Genomic DNA, 21,442 nt, shown 5'->3' with positions numbered 1-21,442 from the left:
GTTATCCCTTGACCCGGCTTGTCTCTCGCTTATCTGTCTTCTCGTTCCCTCGACCTCGGCTTGCCTCTGACTATTCTTTACTCTCGGTACGTTAGTCCGGCCATTCTAAGGCCCGGTATACGTACCTTTCCACTCTTTGTACTCTGCGTGTTGGATCCCTGTCCCGATCCTGACAGTTTCCTACTTTGATCATTTTAGCCAACACAATTTGAAGGTCAGTGTTTAGTTCTCATTGTTTAGTAAACAGACCCTTAGTAGTATATTCAGTGCTAGACAACACCTATGTTAGTATCAACCATTTTCACTGACAAACACTTTCCTGTCAAACGCCCATTACAGAATGTCTTTAAAGGTGACACACAGCATTCTGTGAAGAAACAGGATGTGTTTCACAGAAACGTATCCAGTACTTATCCTGTTTTATTTCCTGAGGGCAGCAAAGATGAAGGTAAGCTATTTTTATTACAGTGTGGTACTATTTATTTATTTATTTATTTTATTTTTTTTAATGGGCACTTAAGTCTGGAGTTATGTATGTACCCCCTTTTAAAATATTATAGAACTAATGCATTAAAACAAACAAACAATATTAAGGAGGCATTCTAAGAACTATAGCCACACCAACTAACTGTAATGGCTATGGTGTCTGCAATTCATATAGTTGTCTGTAAAGCCATTTTTGAGTGATTTGACGCAAGTCAACAGTCACCCAGGCATGTCAGCTAAAGAATATTGTTAAAACATTTATATTTCTTAAGCGTAATTGTAACTCATGCAATAGCTGTGTGGGGAGTGATGAGCCATGGGGAACCCTCAGTTTGTGTTAAACCACGTGAGTGGTTTGGCACAAAGTCAGTTGACGGGGTTACGAAAATGTGGGAATAAGCACTCCAGCAGCCTAGTAGATTTAGTTAGCATTCCTTTTAAAATAAAAAATAAATAAAAAATATACATCATAATTCCTCTTTTTTGCTGCAGATCTAAGATCTATCTAGCTACGATTTATCAGTGAATCTCAGATTGCATTCAGCTGGAGTGCTGTGCATATACCATTAGCCCCTAAACAGTAGAGGTTTATGGAATATGTAGTGTATCAGTTACAAGAACTTTCATTCATGTAAGTACGTGAATGAAGTTACTTAAATGTGAACATTGGAAGTGAAGATACAAATAGATTGCCATCAGAATACATTTTATTTTTATTTCCAAATTGAAAGAAGGTGTTTAAGTTGCAATGTGTAGTCAGTGATTCTAATTAATTCTATAGCCACTGTAGTAATAGTCTGACAATAATTTTATTTCAGTTTTGACGGAGGAGTCTAGGAATCTTGAAAACCTGAAGATGGCCACTGCAGAAGGATTGCAAAACAGTAGTCACATTGCTGAAAAAGATGAACAAGAGGTGATGATCACAGTGGATGTTATAGATGAGCACACTCATGCAAGCTCCCAGAGAGGGACGTCTACAGTCCTACCAACAGTAGTGCAGGCAGATCAAGATGGTGATGATGAAGATCATGATGATGATGAAAAGGGATCTGTACACGAATCAGAGGGAAATTTGGGTAGCCTAAATTACAATGAAGAGAAGAAGGTCAGGGGTATGTGAATATCGTATTTGCATCTGTAGAGCCCAGTTTTGATTTTGGGCCTAAATGTTTATGGTACCTGATAAAATATTAAACAGCAAGGTTAAGTTATCCGCTGTACAATATTGTATTTGAAATGTATGCAACATCATACAGGAACAAAGGAAATAAAATCATATCAGTCTACAGCTAAAATCTAACTTCCTTAGTTAATTAAATTCATTAAGAAATATATTTTCTTTGGTGAATGGGACATATACAACATATGTTTCTGTTACTGAGAATTGCCATTATGTAAAAATGCTGCTGTTTCAAATAACATATTAGTTGTACCGAGTAGATGAGGTGAAATTTTGATTGTAGACATAGAGCGAGGAAAATGTTCTAAATGCAATTCTTCCTTTCATCTCTTGTTTGCTGTATTTCCTAATAATACTTCAATAATCAATAGTTTAATTACCATTTATCTATAATAATGAAATAAAACTTAACTACATATAGTATGATTGCTTAATAAAAGCACAAAACTTCAAGATGCATAAACCTATCGTTTTAAGCATTATGTAAATATATACTTTATGCACAGTTAAAATATACTTTAGTGTAACATGTGCTTCACATGACAAATTGCCATGCTGTAGCATATTAAATATGAATCTATTTTAAAATGACACGCTGTTATGGGCGTATTGTAAAATGACACACTTAGCAAGTCAATGCCATGCAATTAAGGATGAAACTGATATTGCACTAGGAATTGAACTTCCACATTTCTACATGAGCAAAAGGGGAGCAGAGAGCTAGCAGGAGATGCCTTAGGGATCCAAAATGTTGGTCAGCCTACTTGAAAACAGTTTGACTCATAACCGTAGAATCAAGAACCATAGAACAAGTGTATGCAGTGGTTATCGGGCTTTGGCTACCGCTTTAATATCACTCTCTATTTGTTATAAAGATGTTTAATGTGTATGTTTGATTTATTTCGTATATGGGCAGTGGAGTGTTCCTTTAAGTGATTGGCTAGAGAATCCTTATATGTCCTCTATCACAGCAGCTACAGAGCATGTGCTATAGTTGCTACGCTTATTACTCATAGCAACACCTTGTCATTTTTGCGTGTGCAATTATAGAACCTCATTTCTTCTGGCAAATGAAACCCAATACAACTAGTCAGTATCTAATTGATATAATTTGTCCATAATTGCCATGGTTTATCAATGTCCTTCTTGTAATAACATTTCTACAGCGCTCATGCAGGCAGAAGAGAAGGGAGATGGTTCGGTACCTTGGTCCATATACAGAGTCTACATTAAGGCTGCTGGAGGGTCAATCCTATTCACTGCCAACGCTGTATTGTTCATATTAACCACAGGGAGCCTAGCCTTCTGCAATTGGTGGCTTAGCTACTGGATTAATCAAGGCAACGGGGTGAGTCACTGTGAAACAATAAACGTATAATCACAATTAGAAAAAGTTAATTAAACTGCTTTCATTGAGGGAGTAACTTGTGTTATTCCACTGTAAGGCTATGAAATATTTAAAATAATGGATCTATGTATTTTTCCTTGTAGTTTTAAATCCATAATAATGACACTCGACTGTCACCCTCATCTTTTTTTTTCTCACTCTCCTCTTTTGCTTGTCATCCCAATACCCAAAACTATTCAGCCCCTCTATGACAACCCCCAATGTGTTTTTCAGGCCTCTATCCCAGTATTGCTTATTACATACAGTTTATTTTTTTTTTGTTTTCTTCATTACCTAGAACACAACTTTTGTTATAAACAATACAACGTTTCCAAGTGGCAGCATGAGAGATAACCCTCACCTACATTTCTATGTTCTGATATATGTTTTATCAATGGTGGCAGGCCTCCTTCTGAGATTCTTTCGGGGATATGTGTTTGTAAAGGTAAAGTAAGAATGTAATCTTTGTAATTTCTGAAATTACTGTATTTTTATACCATATACAATGCAGTCCATGAGTCTGAGTATACAGGGATATGGCTCTGAAGTTCAGATATGGGGCATATCCACAATAGTTTCACTTACTCCATTAAGCCAGAAATAACACCCAGTACAGACACTATATCAAGTACAGACCACATTCAGTTAGTGTATGTACGTTCACATTAATTGAAAGCTTATGTGAGACTCAGCTACACCATCTGCTATGGAGTAACATATGAGATACACTGATGTTCTTGAGGCACTAATCTCACCAAATGACCTGTAATCTGTAGCTATACTGATGTACAAGGACATGTTATAAAGTAAACTCAGTTATGTTATCAGGCAATTAAAACTTCTATAAAAAAATGTTTAAATATGTCGTATTACACACAGACATACAATGCCTTTAATGTATATCGTAAAATAACTGAGTAGTTATAGTAAAATCTAATCTTTTTCTTTAGTAATTCTTACTCTTTCTCTTATGGGTAAGATCAGTCTGATGTGTAAATGGTGATATTATCCTGGCCGCTGCTTGTACCTGTACTGCTAACGGCTAACGCACATTCATATGGAACAGCCTGCCTTCTCCCATTAGACTCCCCCCTACTCTTCAATCCTTTAAGAAGAATCCTTTAAAACCCACCTCTTGGCCTCTGAGGAGAACTGCCATTCCTGAGACCTGTATCCTACTGTCTCAACTTACAGGTTTACTCCGAGCACCATGACCACTTCAGTGATTTGAAATGGAGTCTGCATGTGTGGCATTTTATGTTTAGCCTGTTTAGGCTGGGTGAATTTAGTGGTCCTTTACTTAGTGGGTCTACTTTTCATTTCATACTCACCTTTTCCACCCTGTGACTTGGTTCCTATCGCCCATGCTGCCCTTCCTATTGTATTTTTATTTTTTTTGTAAATCTCTTTTTTATTGAGACTTATAGAATAATACAACACAATAATATCAATAATATAATATGATTATAATATGCTGAACTACTAATACGGCAAAGAGGTTAAGACAGAGGCTTCAACATGCCGAGAAGTTTCATCTGGTCTGTTCATCCGATGCCACAGATGGAATGCGGCAGCGAGTCCAGCCCTGTCTCTAAAATACTTATTTGCCCCTTTACGGTCCTATGCAGGATTGAATGTAGAGTTGTCGTGTGAACAGGAAAGCTCGGGCATAATATAGCAGATCCACGGTTGAGGAAGGATCCCCTTTGGCCCCAGCCCTGTGTTAGAGTCTGCATCATGAGTCCACAGACTCAGGCACTCCTGAGTGTCGAATGCTTTCCCCTTCTGCGGTAGGCAGCGGATCCAGATGATGCAGTCCGCCTTCGAAGTTTGATCCTCCGCGTGGGTGATCGATGCATCAAAGCTGTACCTTGAGTGGCTCTCGGCCCAGGCAGCTAAAGTAGAAGGCACTTGTATGGCAGAGTTACCTTGAGGGGGTCCTACTTTCCCTGGCAGTGTAGTAAAGGGGGTACATATTTTTTGATCGAATCCTGAGATGATGCCAAAACACTTGGCACAGTGCCTTAAACCTGGTATTGAATGATTCCCTCCACCGTTGGATCTCACGACTTGAGCGGCTTTGCAGAGTTTCCATTGCGGCAACCATCTTTGCTTCACCACACTGTGTTCGAGATAAAGAATTTGCACTTATACATTGTGATTCACTATTATATAACAACATGACAATGTATTCTTCTAGTGTTACTCATGCATATTGTGCAAGTTATGTGTCAGAGACCAGAGGTGATAGTTAGAGGGACAGCACCAGACCCCTCAGTAAAATTTTACCTCTTCTATCGCAGATACACATTCCCTCTATGTATGTTTTGCCCCTTTCTTGCCAGAAAAACAAATCTCCAGAGACATTTAACTCCTTCCTGGCCAGAGACCAGGACCCTGATGGAATAGTTTAACCTCTTGTTTGCTGGTTAAATAGCTATATCAATGCATCACATTATGGTATGCGTAGACAGAGACCTCATGAATCTGTTATGCTAGCATATTAAATTACTACTTGTTTCATCACAGAAGCTGTGCTCTAAGTAATTAAATTGTGCTTGATATTATTTTTAGAGCACGCTGAAGGCTTCAACAAGGCTCCATGATCAGTTGTTTCTCAAAATCCTCTATAGCCCTGTAAAGCTGTTTGATACTACACCCACAGGCCGCATCTTGAACAGATTCACCAAAGACATGGATGAGGGTGAGCGATACTTGATCTAAACTTTTTACTATAATTTCTTTATGTATGTTTTCATAATGATAAACGTTACAGTTCTGAGTGCACTTAAAAGGATAGTAAAGAAAATTTATAAATTTAATATTGCTTGTTAAAATGGCATTAATAAAAAAAATCTGTTAAATTAACTAATTAATAAGTGTTATGACCATGAGTCCATAGGACAATTGTTAAACTGTGAAACTGTGAGAAAGTTGGGCTCCTACCCTCCTCTTTATTACACTATATATGGCCAGAGGAGCACTCTTTTTAATGTATTATAAAGATAATTAAATAAAAAAAAATAAAGAAGATAAATCTGGTTGATCTGTACTTGCAGCAAATTGCTAGAACTTGCTGCTGCTGCTGCAGTGATGTCCTCTCGTACAAGGAATCAACTGAGATCTTTCAGTTTTGTAGAATATGCTACACATATAGCACAAACACCTGATGTAACGGATCCCCTATACTCTGACTGAGTATATCCGTGAAGAGTCTCCCGAAATCCAAGCATAGAAGTGGTTGTAGTGATTATAGCTCCCAACATGAGCCAAGACTTCATAAAGGGGTAAAACGATATGTTTAATGGTAGCCACAACTGGCCTTTTATGCAAGTCCCCATGCAAGGGACAATCCCCCCGGACCTGAGAGTAGACTGCAGTACAAACAATTACACAATGACATTGGCTCTCAGGTCCAGGAAACTCCCACATAAAATAGGAAAATCCCTCCTCTGTACCTGGGAGATAATTGGGTTAAGTACTGTATTAAATTCAATTATCTCCAGGTACAGTAAACATTTACTTTTACCAAAACTCCAAAAATACTTTAAAATACACAAAATCATTTTTCACATATCCGAACTCCCATAGTCTATACATCCTCAGATAGCCTGGATCTGAGCACCCAACATATCCGAAAAGCGCTCAGATCCCACCGGGGTGAAGTTCGAGAGTTCTAAACTGAACGAAAAGGCTCATGGGTAGTGTTTGTTCGTGAGATCCAGTCGAACAAACCTACCGAACAGCGCTCTCCTGGTTTGCCGCGAACAGAAGCAAGCGTTCGTATGGTATCACCGGTGTTCGGGCCGTTGAGTGTCCGCCTCGGAGTTCCAGGCACTCGACGACGCTCCCTGCTTTTGTGCGACAAGATGGCCGCACAAAGAGAGCACTTAATTCTTGTGGTTTCTTTGAACTTACTGAGCCATGGGGGTGGTCGGCGTTCGGTACTTAGTATTCTCGAATGGTAGCAGGATAGGGGAATCAAATATTAAGTAAATGGCCGAACTGAGTAGGAGAATGGCTCTGGGGAAAATAGGGGTTTTGTCACATAGCTCCCCCCCAGTTCCATGGGACGGCATACCCGTCTAGACCCCATCTGCATTGGCGTTCTGCTTTCCTGGTCGGTATTGCATAGTAAAGTTGTATGACTGCAGTGCCAAGCTCCATCTTAACAGTCTGGGGTTGTCTCCTGCCACTCTGTTAAGCCACACAAAGAGAGCACTTAATTCTTGTGGTTTCTTTGAACTTAATGAGCCAGAGGGGTGGTCGGCGTTCGGTACTTAGTATTCTTGATTGGTAGCAGGATAGGGGAATCCAATATTAAGTAAATTGCCGAACTGAGTAGGAGAATGACTGGGGAAGCCAAAATAGGGGTTTTGTCACGCCTGTCCATAAGGAATTAAGTGGATGAATATAGTGCAGTATATATGAGACGTGCCGAACAGGTCCAGTTATGCTTGTGTGTTCAAATGTACATTCTTACTCTCTTGTCTGTGTGAACGTAAGACATCAGAGGAAGCAACATGGTAAGTAAATGAGAAGCATTTGTGAGTGCTCTAAACTTAACATAGCAAGTTGTGAAGATAACCGTAGTTTGCCTTATGCATCCCAAGGTAAAATGAATTAGCTTGACCGCTTAATTAATGTTTTCAGTTAAATCTGATTAATATTCTTAGCAGTACACTTTATATATTTAACAAAATGCCTACCAAATAGTCTAAGTCTATTTTTTTTTAATTGTAATTTCAGTGGATACCCGTCTTCCGAGTCAAATGGAGCAACTAATACAAAATCTGATCCTTGTTGTCTTTTGCCTTGGAATTATTAGCTCTGTATTCCCATGGTTCCTTTTGTCTGTGATACCTTTAATCATACTCTTCTTTGCCATTAACAAGGCTTCAAAGTAGGTTCTGCCGTTTGGAGACATGCAAGAAAACTTTAGTTTATTTAGTCAATAAATGTAAAAAAAAACTTTTACTTCTTTAGTAGATGTAGAAATTAATGTTATATTCTTTCCCACGATATTCATCTAAATACTTTAACTGGGTATGAGACTTGGGAAGATTATAGGGACTCTCTAAGCAACATAATTACTACAGCCCTAGTGACATCCCACTTTTTAATACTAGACCTTTTAGAATTGTTTTTCGGTAAACCAACACTATTCAGTACTCAGATACCAACTTGGCTACCTTGATAATGAAGAATTAACAATTCTTCAAATGTCAATTCCATCCTTTAACGGTCTGGAAGTGCTGGGGAGTGGGTTAGCAAGATTGAGATAGTCCCTGGGTACTGAAGAGCATAATAAAGACATGGAACAGTAGTGGATTTTGATGTAAATGAGGCCTCTCAGAGCTTTCTGATTGTTGCTGGCTAAAAAAAAAAAATATATATTGTTTTGATTGGATTTGGGCTGGGTATAGGATAAAGATCATACCAAGGAGATAAGGGTAGATATTATTTATTTTAATTCTGCCACTTAACATCACCACCATATGTGTTATCCCTAGCTAAATAAAGAATGTTATAATTGCATATATAGAGATAGCAATAATTCCAGTTCCTGCCTCTCAAATGTGTGTCTCCTGATCTCATAATTGGACTTTGAGCGGGTGGACAACTAGTTGGGAGTAACTCTAACTGAGTTAACAATACATATGCCTTCTAACAGAGGGCATAGGTATTGAAAAAGAGATTATAGGACTACAGAGAATGACATATTGTCTGCATTCTAAAAGGTTCACTAACATAAAATACTACTTCAAACGAAATATTTGACATGTTGGTAAAAGCAATACCTGACTCTGATTACATGTAGGAACTTCTTCCTTCAGCAAAGGTTCTACAATAGCTTTGCACCATCTGCTCTCCTTCAGATTTTGTCCTCGAAATCTTTTAGTAATTTGCAGACAAATAGGCTCATTCCATACAGCATTATGGTTGGTGGTTAAATGATTGTTAGGTATTTGTTAGTCATTTTTTACGATGCCCTGATAATTGCACTCTCTTCTTTTATTGTTATATGTAATGCTTTTGTGGTGCAATGTTTCCTGACTTTAATAGAGATATTGAAAAAAAAAAAAAAAAAAAAGACTGTTAGTAATATATAATGTAAAGCACTAAATATTTTCCTTGCAATTACAGAATACTGATACGGGAACTGAAACGTCTTGATAACATAAGCCAGTCTCCATTCCTATCTCATGTTACTTCCACTTTGCATGGGATAACAACAATCCAAGCCTATTCCAAAGGCAATGATGCACTTCTCAAGTGAGTTTTAATCTTTCTATGACTTACATATGTCCCAAACCTGTGAGTGCACAATCCAATATATCAAATTGTGGCAAGAGAGATGGCTTATAAAGAGGACTTGTCAGTAATGTGTGCATTACCATATGTGCTCACCTATGTTTTGCCGGCTCTGCACATATACAGAGTACTTTTGAAGTTGTTACACTTGTAATGGGCATGTCCTGTGACACACTTATTGTCATTTATTCCAGTAGTTTTTTTTAACCTGCTGGCCGCTAAAAAAAACCTCAAAATCTGGAACAGATATAAGGAATAATTTGAAATGTTATATGCAATATTGATGCTGCTGTGTGAAATATAGCTCATTGAGGAAACAAAGAATTTCCATTATACTTGGTATTCAGTTTTATACCAGACAGGAAATAAATAGCCTGTGTTATTGATTAACTAACCGTCACACACCACAACTATGTGTTTGGATGATTCATAAAGAAACTATAAAACGTTTTAGGTGAGAGTTGGTGTACATTTCTAAAATGTAACTCGCCATAAATTTCTGTAATATTGTTCACCATTTTCTAGTACAAACTGAATGCAAAATGCACAGGCAAATAATAAAAAAATAATGCTCATCACTAATACCAGGTAAGGCAGATACTCGTTCAGTTTTTTCATTGAAAACATTGTATTGAACTGTGGGTGGAAATAGACAGCGGTTCCCATGTTATATGTTTAGGAAACCTTACAGAAACTTTATACTGACCAGGCTGCACAGCCATTAGTAGAAAGAAAAAAAAATATGTGGCTTCTTTGTTTTTAGAAAAAAAAACACTTACATTTTATCCTTAATCTGTATGTGGTGTATTATTCCATTCGCCCCTGTCTGCCCCATTTCTTTTTTTTTTCTTTTTTCATTTTGCATATTTCAGCAGGGATCTGCACTTCTATTTTATACCTGGAATTAAATGTATGTCACAATTGTTTTATTTTTTAGGTTCCACAAACTTTTGGATATCAACCATGTGCCTTACTTTCTCTTTACCTGTGCAACACGGTGGCTGGCTGTGCGTCTTGACCTGATTAGCATTACCATTATTACTCTCACTGCAGTGTGCATAGTCCTGATGCATGGGCATATACCACCAGCATATGCAGGGTTAGCCATCTCTTATGCTGTGCAGGTACAGTAGTGATGGTAGTATTCTAGATGTTGCAAATGATGCAAATCTGTCCTTCTCTTGTTGGACTACAGTTCCGATCATCTTCTGCAGGCCAATGGCTGATTTGCAATTAACAACATCCAGAGTGCTGCAGATTGGTCAAAACTCATCACAATATATATTATTGTTGCTAAAAACTATTGTAATGAGCTAGAATTGATTTAATCATACACAGTAACAGAAAGTAAAGTTGTAAATGATTTGATTCTTCTTTTTCTGTTACTGTAGGTAAGCATCTGCTTCTGATATAAATAGTGCCAATCTAATCTAATCTGTGATTTGCAGATTGTACTGTTGATAATTAAATTAAAACACATACATACTCATTGTATGCCCATTAATGAAGTAAATCCAGAGGTCGATCATTAGGATTGAACACTGCATTAATTGAATAATTCACTACTTTGTAGTCCGTACAATGTGAGGTTCCAAGAGCAGAGACCCCTGAATAGATACAAGCAAGTATATAAAGCATCCTGGGCATAGTGTCTACAGAATAAAAAAAAGCATCATCTATACTGGAGTAAACACTTGTGTGCAAGCTATATTGCATTTAGTTGGTGGTGTGATCTCCATGTGATTCTGTTTTGCTCATCAGGAATATGTGTTATTTAAATTTTAAATTTTACAAATAAAAAAAGGAAATATTCTAATTTCACTTGCTTTCTCTGAATCATAAACAGTAAACATCGTATATCGATTCTACCGCTGTTTTAGCTTACAGGACTCTTCCAGTTTACTGCTCGTTTGGCGACAGAGACAGAAGCCAGATTCACATCAGTTGAGAGGATAAATTACTACATAGATGTAAGTCTACTTTTTTAAACATATAAAAAAAACTGTTAAAAAAAAGTCTACATGTATGTTAACCTTTAGGTCAGTACATGGGACATTATTGTGACGGCAGTCACCATCACTGGGGATGGAAGACAGGCACAATGGGTGGGCTCCCAAATTCCTTTTGTGTTTTGTCACATTGTGCCTATTATTTGTGCAGGGTATGTTGAATGTATTGCTGGTCTGTGCATCTTCCCCTCCCCCCTTTCTCCTGTCCTATTCTTTCCCCAGCAGGGCGTTGTCCCATGGACACTGCCAGACCAGTTTAATCTAGCTACTCTGTCCCTCCTCAATCTCCCATCATCCCTTGCTATTGTCTGACCCCATCCTTCCTTGTACTTCCTTGTACTATAGTAATCTATGTAGCCTATTGTATGTAAATGAGTCTGTTGGGGGCTTAAACTATGTGTGCTGTATTCATTAAAGAGTTGCTGTTTAACCTTCACCATGTGTCATCTGGTGTTTGGTCCAGGGTGGAAAAGGCCCTAAGTGATCCCAGTCAAGCCTCGGCGTCTGGGTCTGAAGTGTTTCAGGGTCCCTGATAGCTACAAGGAAGCAGACTTGGCGGAGGTACTCGGTTGGAGTACTGGAGCTCCGTTACAAGTATCACTTATGGTACGGCTAGTTCCAAACCAAAAAGATCAAAAACATACATTTATAAAAACTCTTTATAGAACTGTTCATATTAAAGGGACACTATTGCTATTGTAACTGCTTTGTCTTATTGAAGTGGTCATAGTTTCTGGAATCACCTAGCACCATACTTCGATTTTATTGTTTTAATGCTAAAAGAGAGTCCCCATCAGCCCATCCCTTCTGTGCTGATTAGACTAATGAGGAAGAATTAGTGTGAGCAGCAATGGGCAGCAGTGATTGGCTAAAAATGGTCATCTGACAATCTCAACCAATCAAGGCAACTATTGCTGGTGTGAATGTCAGGGTACCTGAGGCCTCTACCTCTAAGGGAGGTAGAGACTTGGTGGTGTATCCGTCCAGGCGAGCTGTTTCCTCCGTTCCTCGCGGTTCATCCAATCACTTAAACACCGGCCGCGAGGAATCCACGTCCTTTTCTAGCAGGACGCTCAATACGTGACGTCATGACGCTAGCACGAGCAATCTGTCACTCAAGTGTCCGATATCCAATCGGTACTTGTCAGAGGCGTGATTTCCATCCAGAGCCAGGGTATTTAAGCTTACTCCTTACTTCAGCTCATTGCCCTGTCGTGGTTCTAGCTTGTCTAGTCACTCAGTGCTCTGGTATTCTAGTTTGCTTCATTGGTTTTGACTCGGCTCGTTGTACTACCCTGTTTCTCTGTTATCCCTTGACCCGGCTTGTCTCTCGCTTATCTGTCTTCTCGTTCCCTCGACCTCGGCTTGCCTCTGACTATTCTTTACTCTCGGTACGTTAGTCCGGCCATTCTAAGGCCCGGTATACGTACCTTTCCACTCTTTGTACTCTGCGTGTTGGATCCCTGTCCCGATCCTGACATTACGACAGGGCCAATGGATCCTGCAGGTACAAACAGTCAGCTTGGTTCTTCGGATCCCAGGTTTGACGCCATGGAACATAGGATGGATCAGATGGCTTTGGCACTACAGGCACTTTTGTCTCGTGCTAGTAATCCACCTGAGGAGACACGTACTCCTTCTATCTCTCCTGCAGTCTCAGGTCTAGAGGTAGCCACTGTAGGTGCTTCTTCCCGTATTACCCCACCAGTACGTTATGGCGGGTCACCGGAGAAGTGTCGTGGCTTTCTAAACCAGATTAGCATCCATTTCGAACTACAACCCCACTCTTATCCTACAGATAGAGCAAAGGTTGGATTTATTATTACTCTGCTCATTGAAAAAGCTTTGAGATGGGCCAATCCTTTATGGGAGAATGATAATCCACTCGTCTATAATTATAATGCCTTTGTAGCTGCGTTTAGAAGAACTTTTGACCCTCCTGGCAGAAAGGTCAATGCAGCTAGATTAATGTTGCGCCTTAAACAGGACAATCGAACACTTGTGGATTATGCACTAGAGTTCAGATCCTTGGCGGCAGAAGTTAAGTGGAACGAACAGGCTTATATAGATGTGTTTCTGAATGGGTTATCAGATGTAATTCTTGACGAGGTCGCTACTAGAGAACTCCCTGAAAATTTGGAGGATTTAATTTCTTTTATATCTCGTATTGATGAACGCTTAAGAGAGAGGCAGAACACTCGAGATAGGACCCGTAGACCCTCCTTTAAACTAGCGCCTACCTTTCAAATCTCTGAGTTCGAAGACTTACGTATTCCTGAACCTATGCAGATAGGCAGTACTCATCTCACTGAAAGGGAGAAACAGTACAGGAGAAGGGAGGGTTTATGTATGTATTGTGGAGTCAGGGGTCATTTACGCCTAAATTGTCCCAATCGTTCGGGAAACGCTCGCACCTAAGTTCCTCTAGAGGACAGGCCTTGGGTGTTTCTACTTTGTCCTCTATTCACAACTACAAGGAGCTCAGGCTTGTGTTACCCGTTTCTTTAAAGTGGGAGAAGGGAGTAGTTAAGACTATGGCACTAATCGATTCTGGAGCTGCTGAGAGCTTTATAGATCAGGGTTTTGCTGCCAAGCATGCTATTCCATCCCAGTTAAAAGAGACACCTCTGGCTGTTGAGGCCATCGATGGTAGACCGTTACTTGAGCCTGTTATTTTTCATGAAACCATACCGATTAACTTGACTGTTGGCATCCTGCATAAAGAGGATATATCCTTGATGCTCATTTCTTCTCCGTCTATTCCCATAGTTCTGGGGTACTCCTGGCTGAGGAGACACAACCCTATTATTAATTGGGAATCAGGGGAGATAGTTTCGTGGGGAGAGAATTGTCAAGAAAAATGCTTGCGGAAGGTCTTACCTCTTGGATTAACTAATACATCGAATACCTCTGACAATCCTACAGAGACACAAATTCCGTCTCAGTATCTAGATTTAAAGGCAGTATTTGACAAAAAGAAAGCCGATACCTTACCCCCACACAGGTCCTTTGATTGCAAAATTAACCTACTCCCTGGTACCATGCCTCCCAGAGGTCATGTATACCCATTATCTATAAAGGAGAACTCAGTCCTAGAGGAATATATTCACGAAAATTTAGACAAGGGATTCATCAGGAGGTCCTCCTCTCCTGCCGGGGCTGGATTTTTTTTTGTTAAAAAGAAAGATGGTTCTTTGAGACCTTGTATTGATTATCGAGGCTTGAATAAAATAACCATTAAAAATGCCTACCCGATTCCCTTGATTACCGAACTCTTCGATCGTTTGAAGGGCTCTACAATTTTCACCAAGTTAGACCTCAGAGGGGCATATAACTTGGTGAGAATCCAGCAGGGACATGAGTGGATGACGGCTTTCAATACTCGATATGGCCACTATGAATATACTGTCATGCCTTTTGGGTTATGCAATGCGCCAGCAGTATTCCAAGATCTGATTAATGAGGTTCTTAGGGAATTTCAGCAAGAGTGCGTCATTGTATACCTAGATGATATACTCATTCATTCTAGTGACATTGAGATTCATCACAAACAAGTCAGGAGGGTTTTGCACAAGCTTCTCCAGCATGGCTTGTACTGCAAGTTGGAGAAATGTAGCTTTGATCAAACCCAGGTAACCTTTCTCGGCTATGTGATCTCTGGGGAGGGATTTAAGATGGATCCGGATAAGCTCCAATCCATTCTAGAGTGGCCTTTACCCACAGGTCTTAAAGCCATACAGAGATTTATTGGTTTTTCCAATTATTATAGGCGCTTTATTAAGGGCTATTCTTCCATTATTGCACCCATCACTAACATGACCAAACAGGGGGCTGACACTAAGAATTGGACTACTGAAGCTCTCCTTGCGTTCAAGACTCTCAAGGAGCTTTTCGCTTCCGCTCCAATTTTAGTTCACCCTGACACTTCTCTGCCATTTTTGCTCGAGGTAGACGCATCAGAGACGGGTTTAGGGGCTGTTCTATCTCAAAGGTTGGGTGTTGATAAACCATTACATCCATGTGGATTTTTCTCTAAAAAATTGACCGGTACTGAAAGCAGGTATGACATTGGTGACAGAGAATTACTAGCGGTTATCAAGGCTTTGAAAGAATGGAGACATTTATTGGAAGGTACATTACATCCTGTTACCATCCTGACAGACCACAAAAACTTGTCCTATATCGGAGAGGCCAAGCGTCTGTCCTCCAGGCAGGCTCGTTGGTCGTTGTTTCTTACCCATTTCAATTACGTTCTGACTTACAGACCTGGGTCAAAGAATTCTAAAGCCGATGCGCTATCTCGCCAATATGAACCCTCTGCTTCAGTTGAACCACTTTTGTCTTCCATTGTACCCAAATGCAATATTATTGCTAATACCAGTCTCAAAATTCATTCCCCGCTACTTGACCAGATCTTGAAATCGCAACATCTAGCTCCCGGAAACACTCCTGAGGGAAGAAACTTTGTTCCCCCTGAACTTCAACTGGAGCTCTTACAATGTTTTCATGAAAGTAAAATAGCTGGTCATCCTGGTATTCGCAAGACGTACTCTCTGATATCCAAGGATTTCTGGTGGCCTTCACTTCGTAAGGATATTGAGGAGTTCGTTGCAGCTTGTGAGACTTGTGCCAAGACTAAACTATCTCATGCATCCCCATGTGGCCTGTTACACCCCTTGGACATTCCTGAGAAACCTTGGTCCTGTTTGTCCATTGACTTTATCGTTGATTTGCCTGCTTCCAAAAGACATACTGTTATTCTCACGGTGGTGGATAGATTTACCAAGATGGCCCATTTCGTGCCACTACCCAAACTTCCGACTTCTCCTGAATTGGCGGAGATTTTTGCGAGAGAAGTTTTTCGTCTACATGGGATCCCTTCAGAAATTGTTTCTGATAGAGGCTCTCAATTTGTCTCACGTTTCTGGAGATCCTTTTGTTCTCAAATGGGCATCAAATTGAACTTTTCCTCTGCCTATCACCCTCAGTCCAACGGAGCTGCTGAACGTACTAATCAAAAGATCGAACAGTATCTGCGTTGCTTTGTTTCCGAACACCAGGACGATTGGGTCGGTCTGATTCCTTGGGCGGAGTTCGCACACAATAACCTTGTTTGCGATTCAACTCGCTCTAGCCCTTTCTTCATGAACTATGGCTTTCATCCTTCGATTTTTCCTTCGGTTTCCTCTTCTCAGGGGATACCGTCGGTTGATGATCATGTCGCCAACCTGAAGAAATTATGGGACCAGACTCGACAAATTCTATTACATAGTTCCTCGCTGTTCAAGAAACACGCTGACAAACATAGAAGAGCGGCTCCTGTTTTTGTTCCTGGGGATAGGGTATGGTTGAGTACTAAGAATATTCGCCTAAAAGTTCCGTCCATGAAATTTGCTCCTCGTTACATAGGCCCTTACAGGGTTCTCACTCGTATCAATCCGGTTGCGTATCGCCTTGCTCTGCCACCTGCCTTACGCATTCCTAACTCTTTTCATGTCTCCTTGTTGAAACCCCTCATTTGCAACAAATTCTCTTCTAAGGTCTCCTCGCCTCGTCCTGTTCAGGTGGAGGGTCGGGAAGAGTACGAGGTCAACTCCATCATTGACTCCAGAATTTCAAGGGGAAAATTGCAATATCTGGTCAACTGGAAGGGATATGGTCCTGAGGAGAGGAGTTGGGTACCTCAGGAGGACGTCCATGCTTCTCGCCTTCGCAGAGCATTTCACCTTCGCTTCCCATCTCGCCCCGGTTCATTCCGCCCGGTGGGCGTATCTGAGAGGGGGGGTACTGTCAGGGTACCTGAGGCCTCTACCTCTAAGGGAGGTAGAGACTTGGTGGTGTATCCGTCCAGGCGAGCTGTTTCCTCCGTTCCTCGCGGTTCATCCAATCACTTAAACACCGGCCGCGAGGAATCCACGTCCTTTTCTAGCAGGACGCTCAATACGTGACGTCATGACGCTAGCACGAGCAATCTGTCACTCAAGTGTCCGATATCCAATCGGTACTTGTCAGAGGCGTGATTTCCATCCAGAGCCAGGGTATTTAAGCTTACTCCTTACTTCAGCTCATTGCCCTGTCGTGGTTCTAGCTTGTCTAGTCACTCAGTGCTCTGGTATTCTAGTTTGCTTCATTGGTTTTGACTCGGCTCGTTGTACTACCCTGTTTCTCTGTTATCCCTTGACCCGGCTTGTCTCTCGCTTATCTGTCTTCTCGTTCCCTCGACCTCGGCTTGCCTCTGACTATTCTTTACTCTCGGTACGTTAGTCCGGCCATTCTAAGGCCCGGTATACGTACCTTTCCACTCTTTGTACTCTGCGTGTTGGATCCCTGTCCCGATCCTGACAGTGAATTGGTATGGCTTGAAGGAAATGTGTAATTTCTGCCTTAGAGATAACTCCTGTGAAGGCCGGCTAAATGAAAATGGTTTAATACCGAATGGAGGGACAGTGCCTGGGGAGATGAATGAATGTCTCTTTAAAGTAAGTCTTGAGCTCCGACAAAAATATGACTATAACGTATTACAAATCGGTTTATACCTTACTCCAGAGTACCAGAGGCTGCTATAACCCTTAGTATATCATGGGTAAGTACTCCATAAAGACCTGGGGGTTGAGTGAAGGAAATACCCGAGTTATTCGTCAGCTACTCTCCCAATCCTGCAGGCCTAAGATGACTGACCTCTTGCCTGATCTAGTGCTTGACTCACTCTCAGCCTCGGAGGACAAAGATTTAGGCAATGTGGCGACACCAATCCCCCAGTAGAGGAGTCAGGCCTTGCCCCACAGGCAGACTGAATCCCCAGCCACCAAGGCATGGGGTCCGATCTCAAGGCCTTCTTCACATCAGAGCTTGCTGTGATTAAGGACGAACTGGGCACTCTGACAGGCCAGATAAAGGCCATAGCAGAAGATGTTCAAACAAGATGCCACTGTGAAGCAAATGCTGGAGCTTTCCAACATATGTCAACAGTTGAATACCTTGGCTGGACAGCTGGAGGACACAGCAAGCCAAAGAAATCTAAAGGTAAGGGAATTCCTGACACCATAGCGGCAGAAGAAGTACCACAATATATTAGGAGGCTGATCTCCGCTACATTACCGCTCAAACAAGCTAAGGGGCTCGCTCTAGATTTACTATTCCGCTTGCCTGGGCAATCTCATGATAGGCACACCACCTATAGAGATGTCATTATATGCTTTAAATCTCGCACAGACCAAGAGGGCTTCCTATGGGCGATTAGGGGACAAACCCCATTCACCTTTGAAGAGCCCTCCCAGAGCTTCTTTCAAGACCTGAGTCGCCAGATGTTAAATGGCGTGCCTCCCTAAAAGGAGTGACCTCACTCGGGTTTACTCGCATCTGCACAAGAGCAGCTGACATCCCAAATAAATGGGAGTACTAATCGCTGACAGAGACGGCCACCGTCAGTGGCTAACATTGCTGTCGAATGCAGCTACATTCCTGCAATTACTGGGACTCATACCTACCTCGGGCAATAGTGCCAGGCCTAGTGATCAATGGCACGTTGGCAAAATCACAGATTTTACCCCATCGGGATTCAAGACACCAGGCTGATGTGTCCCGCACAGCCCCGAACAGGATCACTTCCGTTTCATAGTGCCTATCTCAATTTTTATTTTCTGGATATTGTTGTTTTTTTTCTAGTGCAACATTCTTAAAAAAATACTAAGCACGGATTTATAAAATAGGTATGTGTTTGGATAAGGATATATAGATCTGTCAAATTATACAAATCAAATAGAGGGGAAAACTACAGACAATGATAATTAACAAATGTTGATATCCTATTATCTGTTTTGTGTTACAATTGGTTGTGTGTGTATTTCTCAGTTTTTGGGTAACAAGTTAGTGCATTGTTTATCTATCAATTTTGGATCGTGCCTTAATTTAATATGTAAAGTTTAATCTTCCTTTTATTGACTTCATGGTATTGTTTGATTTCATAACCTTTGGATTCCATTGTTTTAAGAAGGTAATGTATAACACAACGTATGTTTTATTTTAATTCCTACAAATGCACATTACAATGTCGAATAGTGATAAATCAATGCAATTCACACAGTAACAATTGTCCTGGAGTTGTGTGTTCAGCTCTTGCAAAGAGCACATTTTGTTTATTACTGTGGAGATCCACTTATAAACCCCACGCACAATGCCTTCATGCCATAATTCACCTTACCATATTTCATCTTCGATATACCATATGCCATCAACTTTTCACAAAAGTCATCCATATCATATATAAAATGCTCCTGGATATGTTTTATCCCCTTAGTTAGATTTTATTCCCAATTACACAGATTTTATCTGATGTGTTGCATTTCACTCTGCTTGCCATTTTCCATCCCACAGATGATGTATTACATTCTATGCAGTGGAGGATCCAGTGGGGACCACTGAATCTCCTATAACCCCACTAAAGCCCCTATCCACCCCTATAAACTCCTATCCTCTACTACAGCCACAGTCCCTTACTTCAGTCCCTAACCGCCATTACAGCCCCTAATATCCCAATTATAGCTCCTGGCCCCCCAACCAAAGCCACTATCCACCAACTACAGCTTCTTCCCCACCCCTTACAGCCCATATAACCTACTAGAGTCCCCACTACAGCCCTCTATGCCATGATTACAGCCCTGTATACCCTCACATTACAGCCTCAATCACCCCACACTACAACCCGTATCCCCTCACCGTACAGCCCCCATTACTCCACTACAGCTCCTATCACTCCACTAAAGCCCCTATCCCTCCACTACGGGCCCTATCCCTCCACTAAAGCCCCTATCACTCCACTACGGGCCCTATCCCTCCACTACAGCTCCTATCACTCCACTAAAGCCCCTATCACTCCACTACGGGCCCTATCCCTCCACTACAGCCCCTATCACTCCACTAAAGCCCCTATCACTCCACTACAGCCCCTATCACAACACTACAGCCCGATACCAGTGCCCCACCCAAGATTAGGTACCGCATCCACCCTTGATTCCATTTGCTGTATTTTATTCCACATTTGCTGTGCATCTTTCCCTACATTTAATGTCACATGTGCTAGATTGTGCCACACATTGTTCCAAATAGTAAATAAAGGTGCTTAGGAGCAGTGTAAGAGCGATATCTGTGTGCTTCCTCAAACAAGATCTACAGGAAACGTAGATACAGCACCTCTTGGCTTTACTCTCATCTGCGCCTTGTATTTAGAACACGGAGATCAGTGATTCATGTGTGTATGCAGTTTAGTAACTTAGGGCTTATTTCCACACTTGTTGCAATCAATAACCAACAAACCGGTAATGTTTAAAATAGCTGTTACGTGCAGCTGTTTCCATGCCACAGAATTTCACGGTTGGTTATGGGTTATTAGTGGCTCCTTTTAACGACTCCCAAAAAGATGATTGGTACATAGCACCCGATTTCCATGCTAGATGGTAAAAATGACCAATGTCAGATGAAGTTACTAGCTCACACAACTAACACCTGCTTCAGCTTGAAAAATAGTAAGTACTAACTGGTGGTTAGTGGCATCTATGTCCCTGTATAAAAAAAAAAAAAGCATATCATTCAAAATACGTTTGGGATAAAAAAAAAACATTGCAGATCTGTGAAAGTGTAACATAAATGTGACTGTATGGATGTGCTTTAACAACACGTGGTGTAACCTACATTAACCCCTTTAAGGACACATGACATGTGTGACATGTCATGATTCCCTTTTATTGCAGAAGTTTGGTCCTTAAGGGGTTAAATGTCTGCTATGTTTATAGCAGCCATGGGAATTCTGTGTATATATCTAATTAAATAGACAAACTACGAAAGGCGCAGTTGGGCACTGCCACAGTCCAAAGATTAAAACCTTTATCTCTAAGTAGAGTGTAGGTTAAAGTGCCACGTGACAGTTTGCGTGATTGTGATGTTATTAGTTCCCTAGGAGACAATCAAACTCACACAAGTACTTGAACTTGCACCATTGTGTACTGTTGACATTCATTGTAAGCTGATAAAAATCTTTTATGCATTGCTATTTAACTCATTCAAGGC

The 21,442-nt window shown here is 40.9% G+C and overlaps 1 protein-coding gene across 6 annotated transcripts in view; it reads left to right on the top strand.

Annotated features, from left to right (window-relative positions):
- Nucleotides 1-21,442, top strand: part of MITD1 (microtubule interacting and trafficking domain containing 1) — a 214,485-nt gene that overhangs the window by 90,953 nt on the left and 102,090 nt on the right. For 3 of the 6 annotated variants that reach the window (XM_063458732.1, XM_063458750.1, XM_063458740.1), the window contains 9 exons: nucleotides 340-448; nucleotides 1,305-1,601; nucleotides 2,836-3,017; nucleotides 3,355-3,501; nucleotides 5,631-5,760; nucleotides 7,806-7,959; nucleotides 9,204-9,332; nucleotides 10,309-10,495; nucleotides 11,252-11,341. In XM_063458732.1, the coding sequence (XP_063314802.1) occupies nucleotides 340-448; nucleotides 1,305-1,601; nucleotides 2,836-3,017; nucleotides 3,355-3,501; nucleotides 5,631-5,760; nucleotides 7,806-7,959; nucleotides 9,204-9,332; nucleotides 10,309-10,495; nucleotides 11,252-11,341 (1,425 nt within the window). Of the gene's footprint in view, nucleotides 1-339; nucleotides 449-1,304; nucleotides 1,602-2,835; nucleotides 3,018-3,354; nucleotides 3,502-5,630; nucleotides 5,761-7,805; nucleotides 7,960-9,203; nucleotides 9,333-10,308; nucleotides 10,496-11,251; nucleotides 11,342-21,442 lie in introns of those variants that run through there. The other 3 variants (XM_063458759.1, XM_063458769.1, XM_063458778.1) reach the window with 3 other exon arrangements.

Source organism: Pelobates fuscus, chromosome 1, assembly GCF_036172605.1.
Source record: "Pelobates fuscus isolate aPelFus1 chromosome 1, aPelFus1.pri, whole genome shotgun sequence".
NCBI classification, from domain to species: Eukaryota; Metazoa; Chordata; class Amphibia; order Anura; family Pelobatidae; genus Pelobates; species Pelobates fuscus.
Note: the sequence above shows the minus strand (reverse complement) of the source record. Positions and strands in the feature narration are given on the sequence as shown.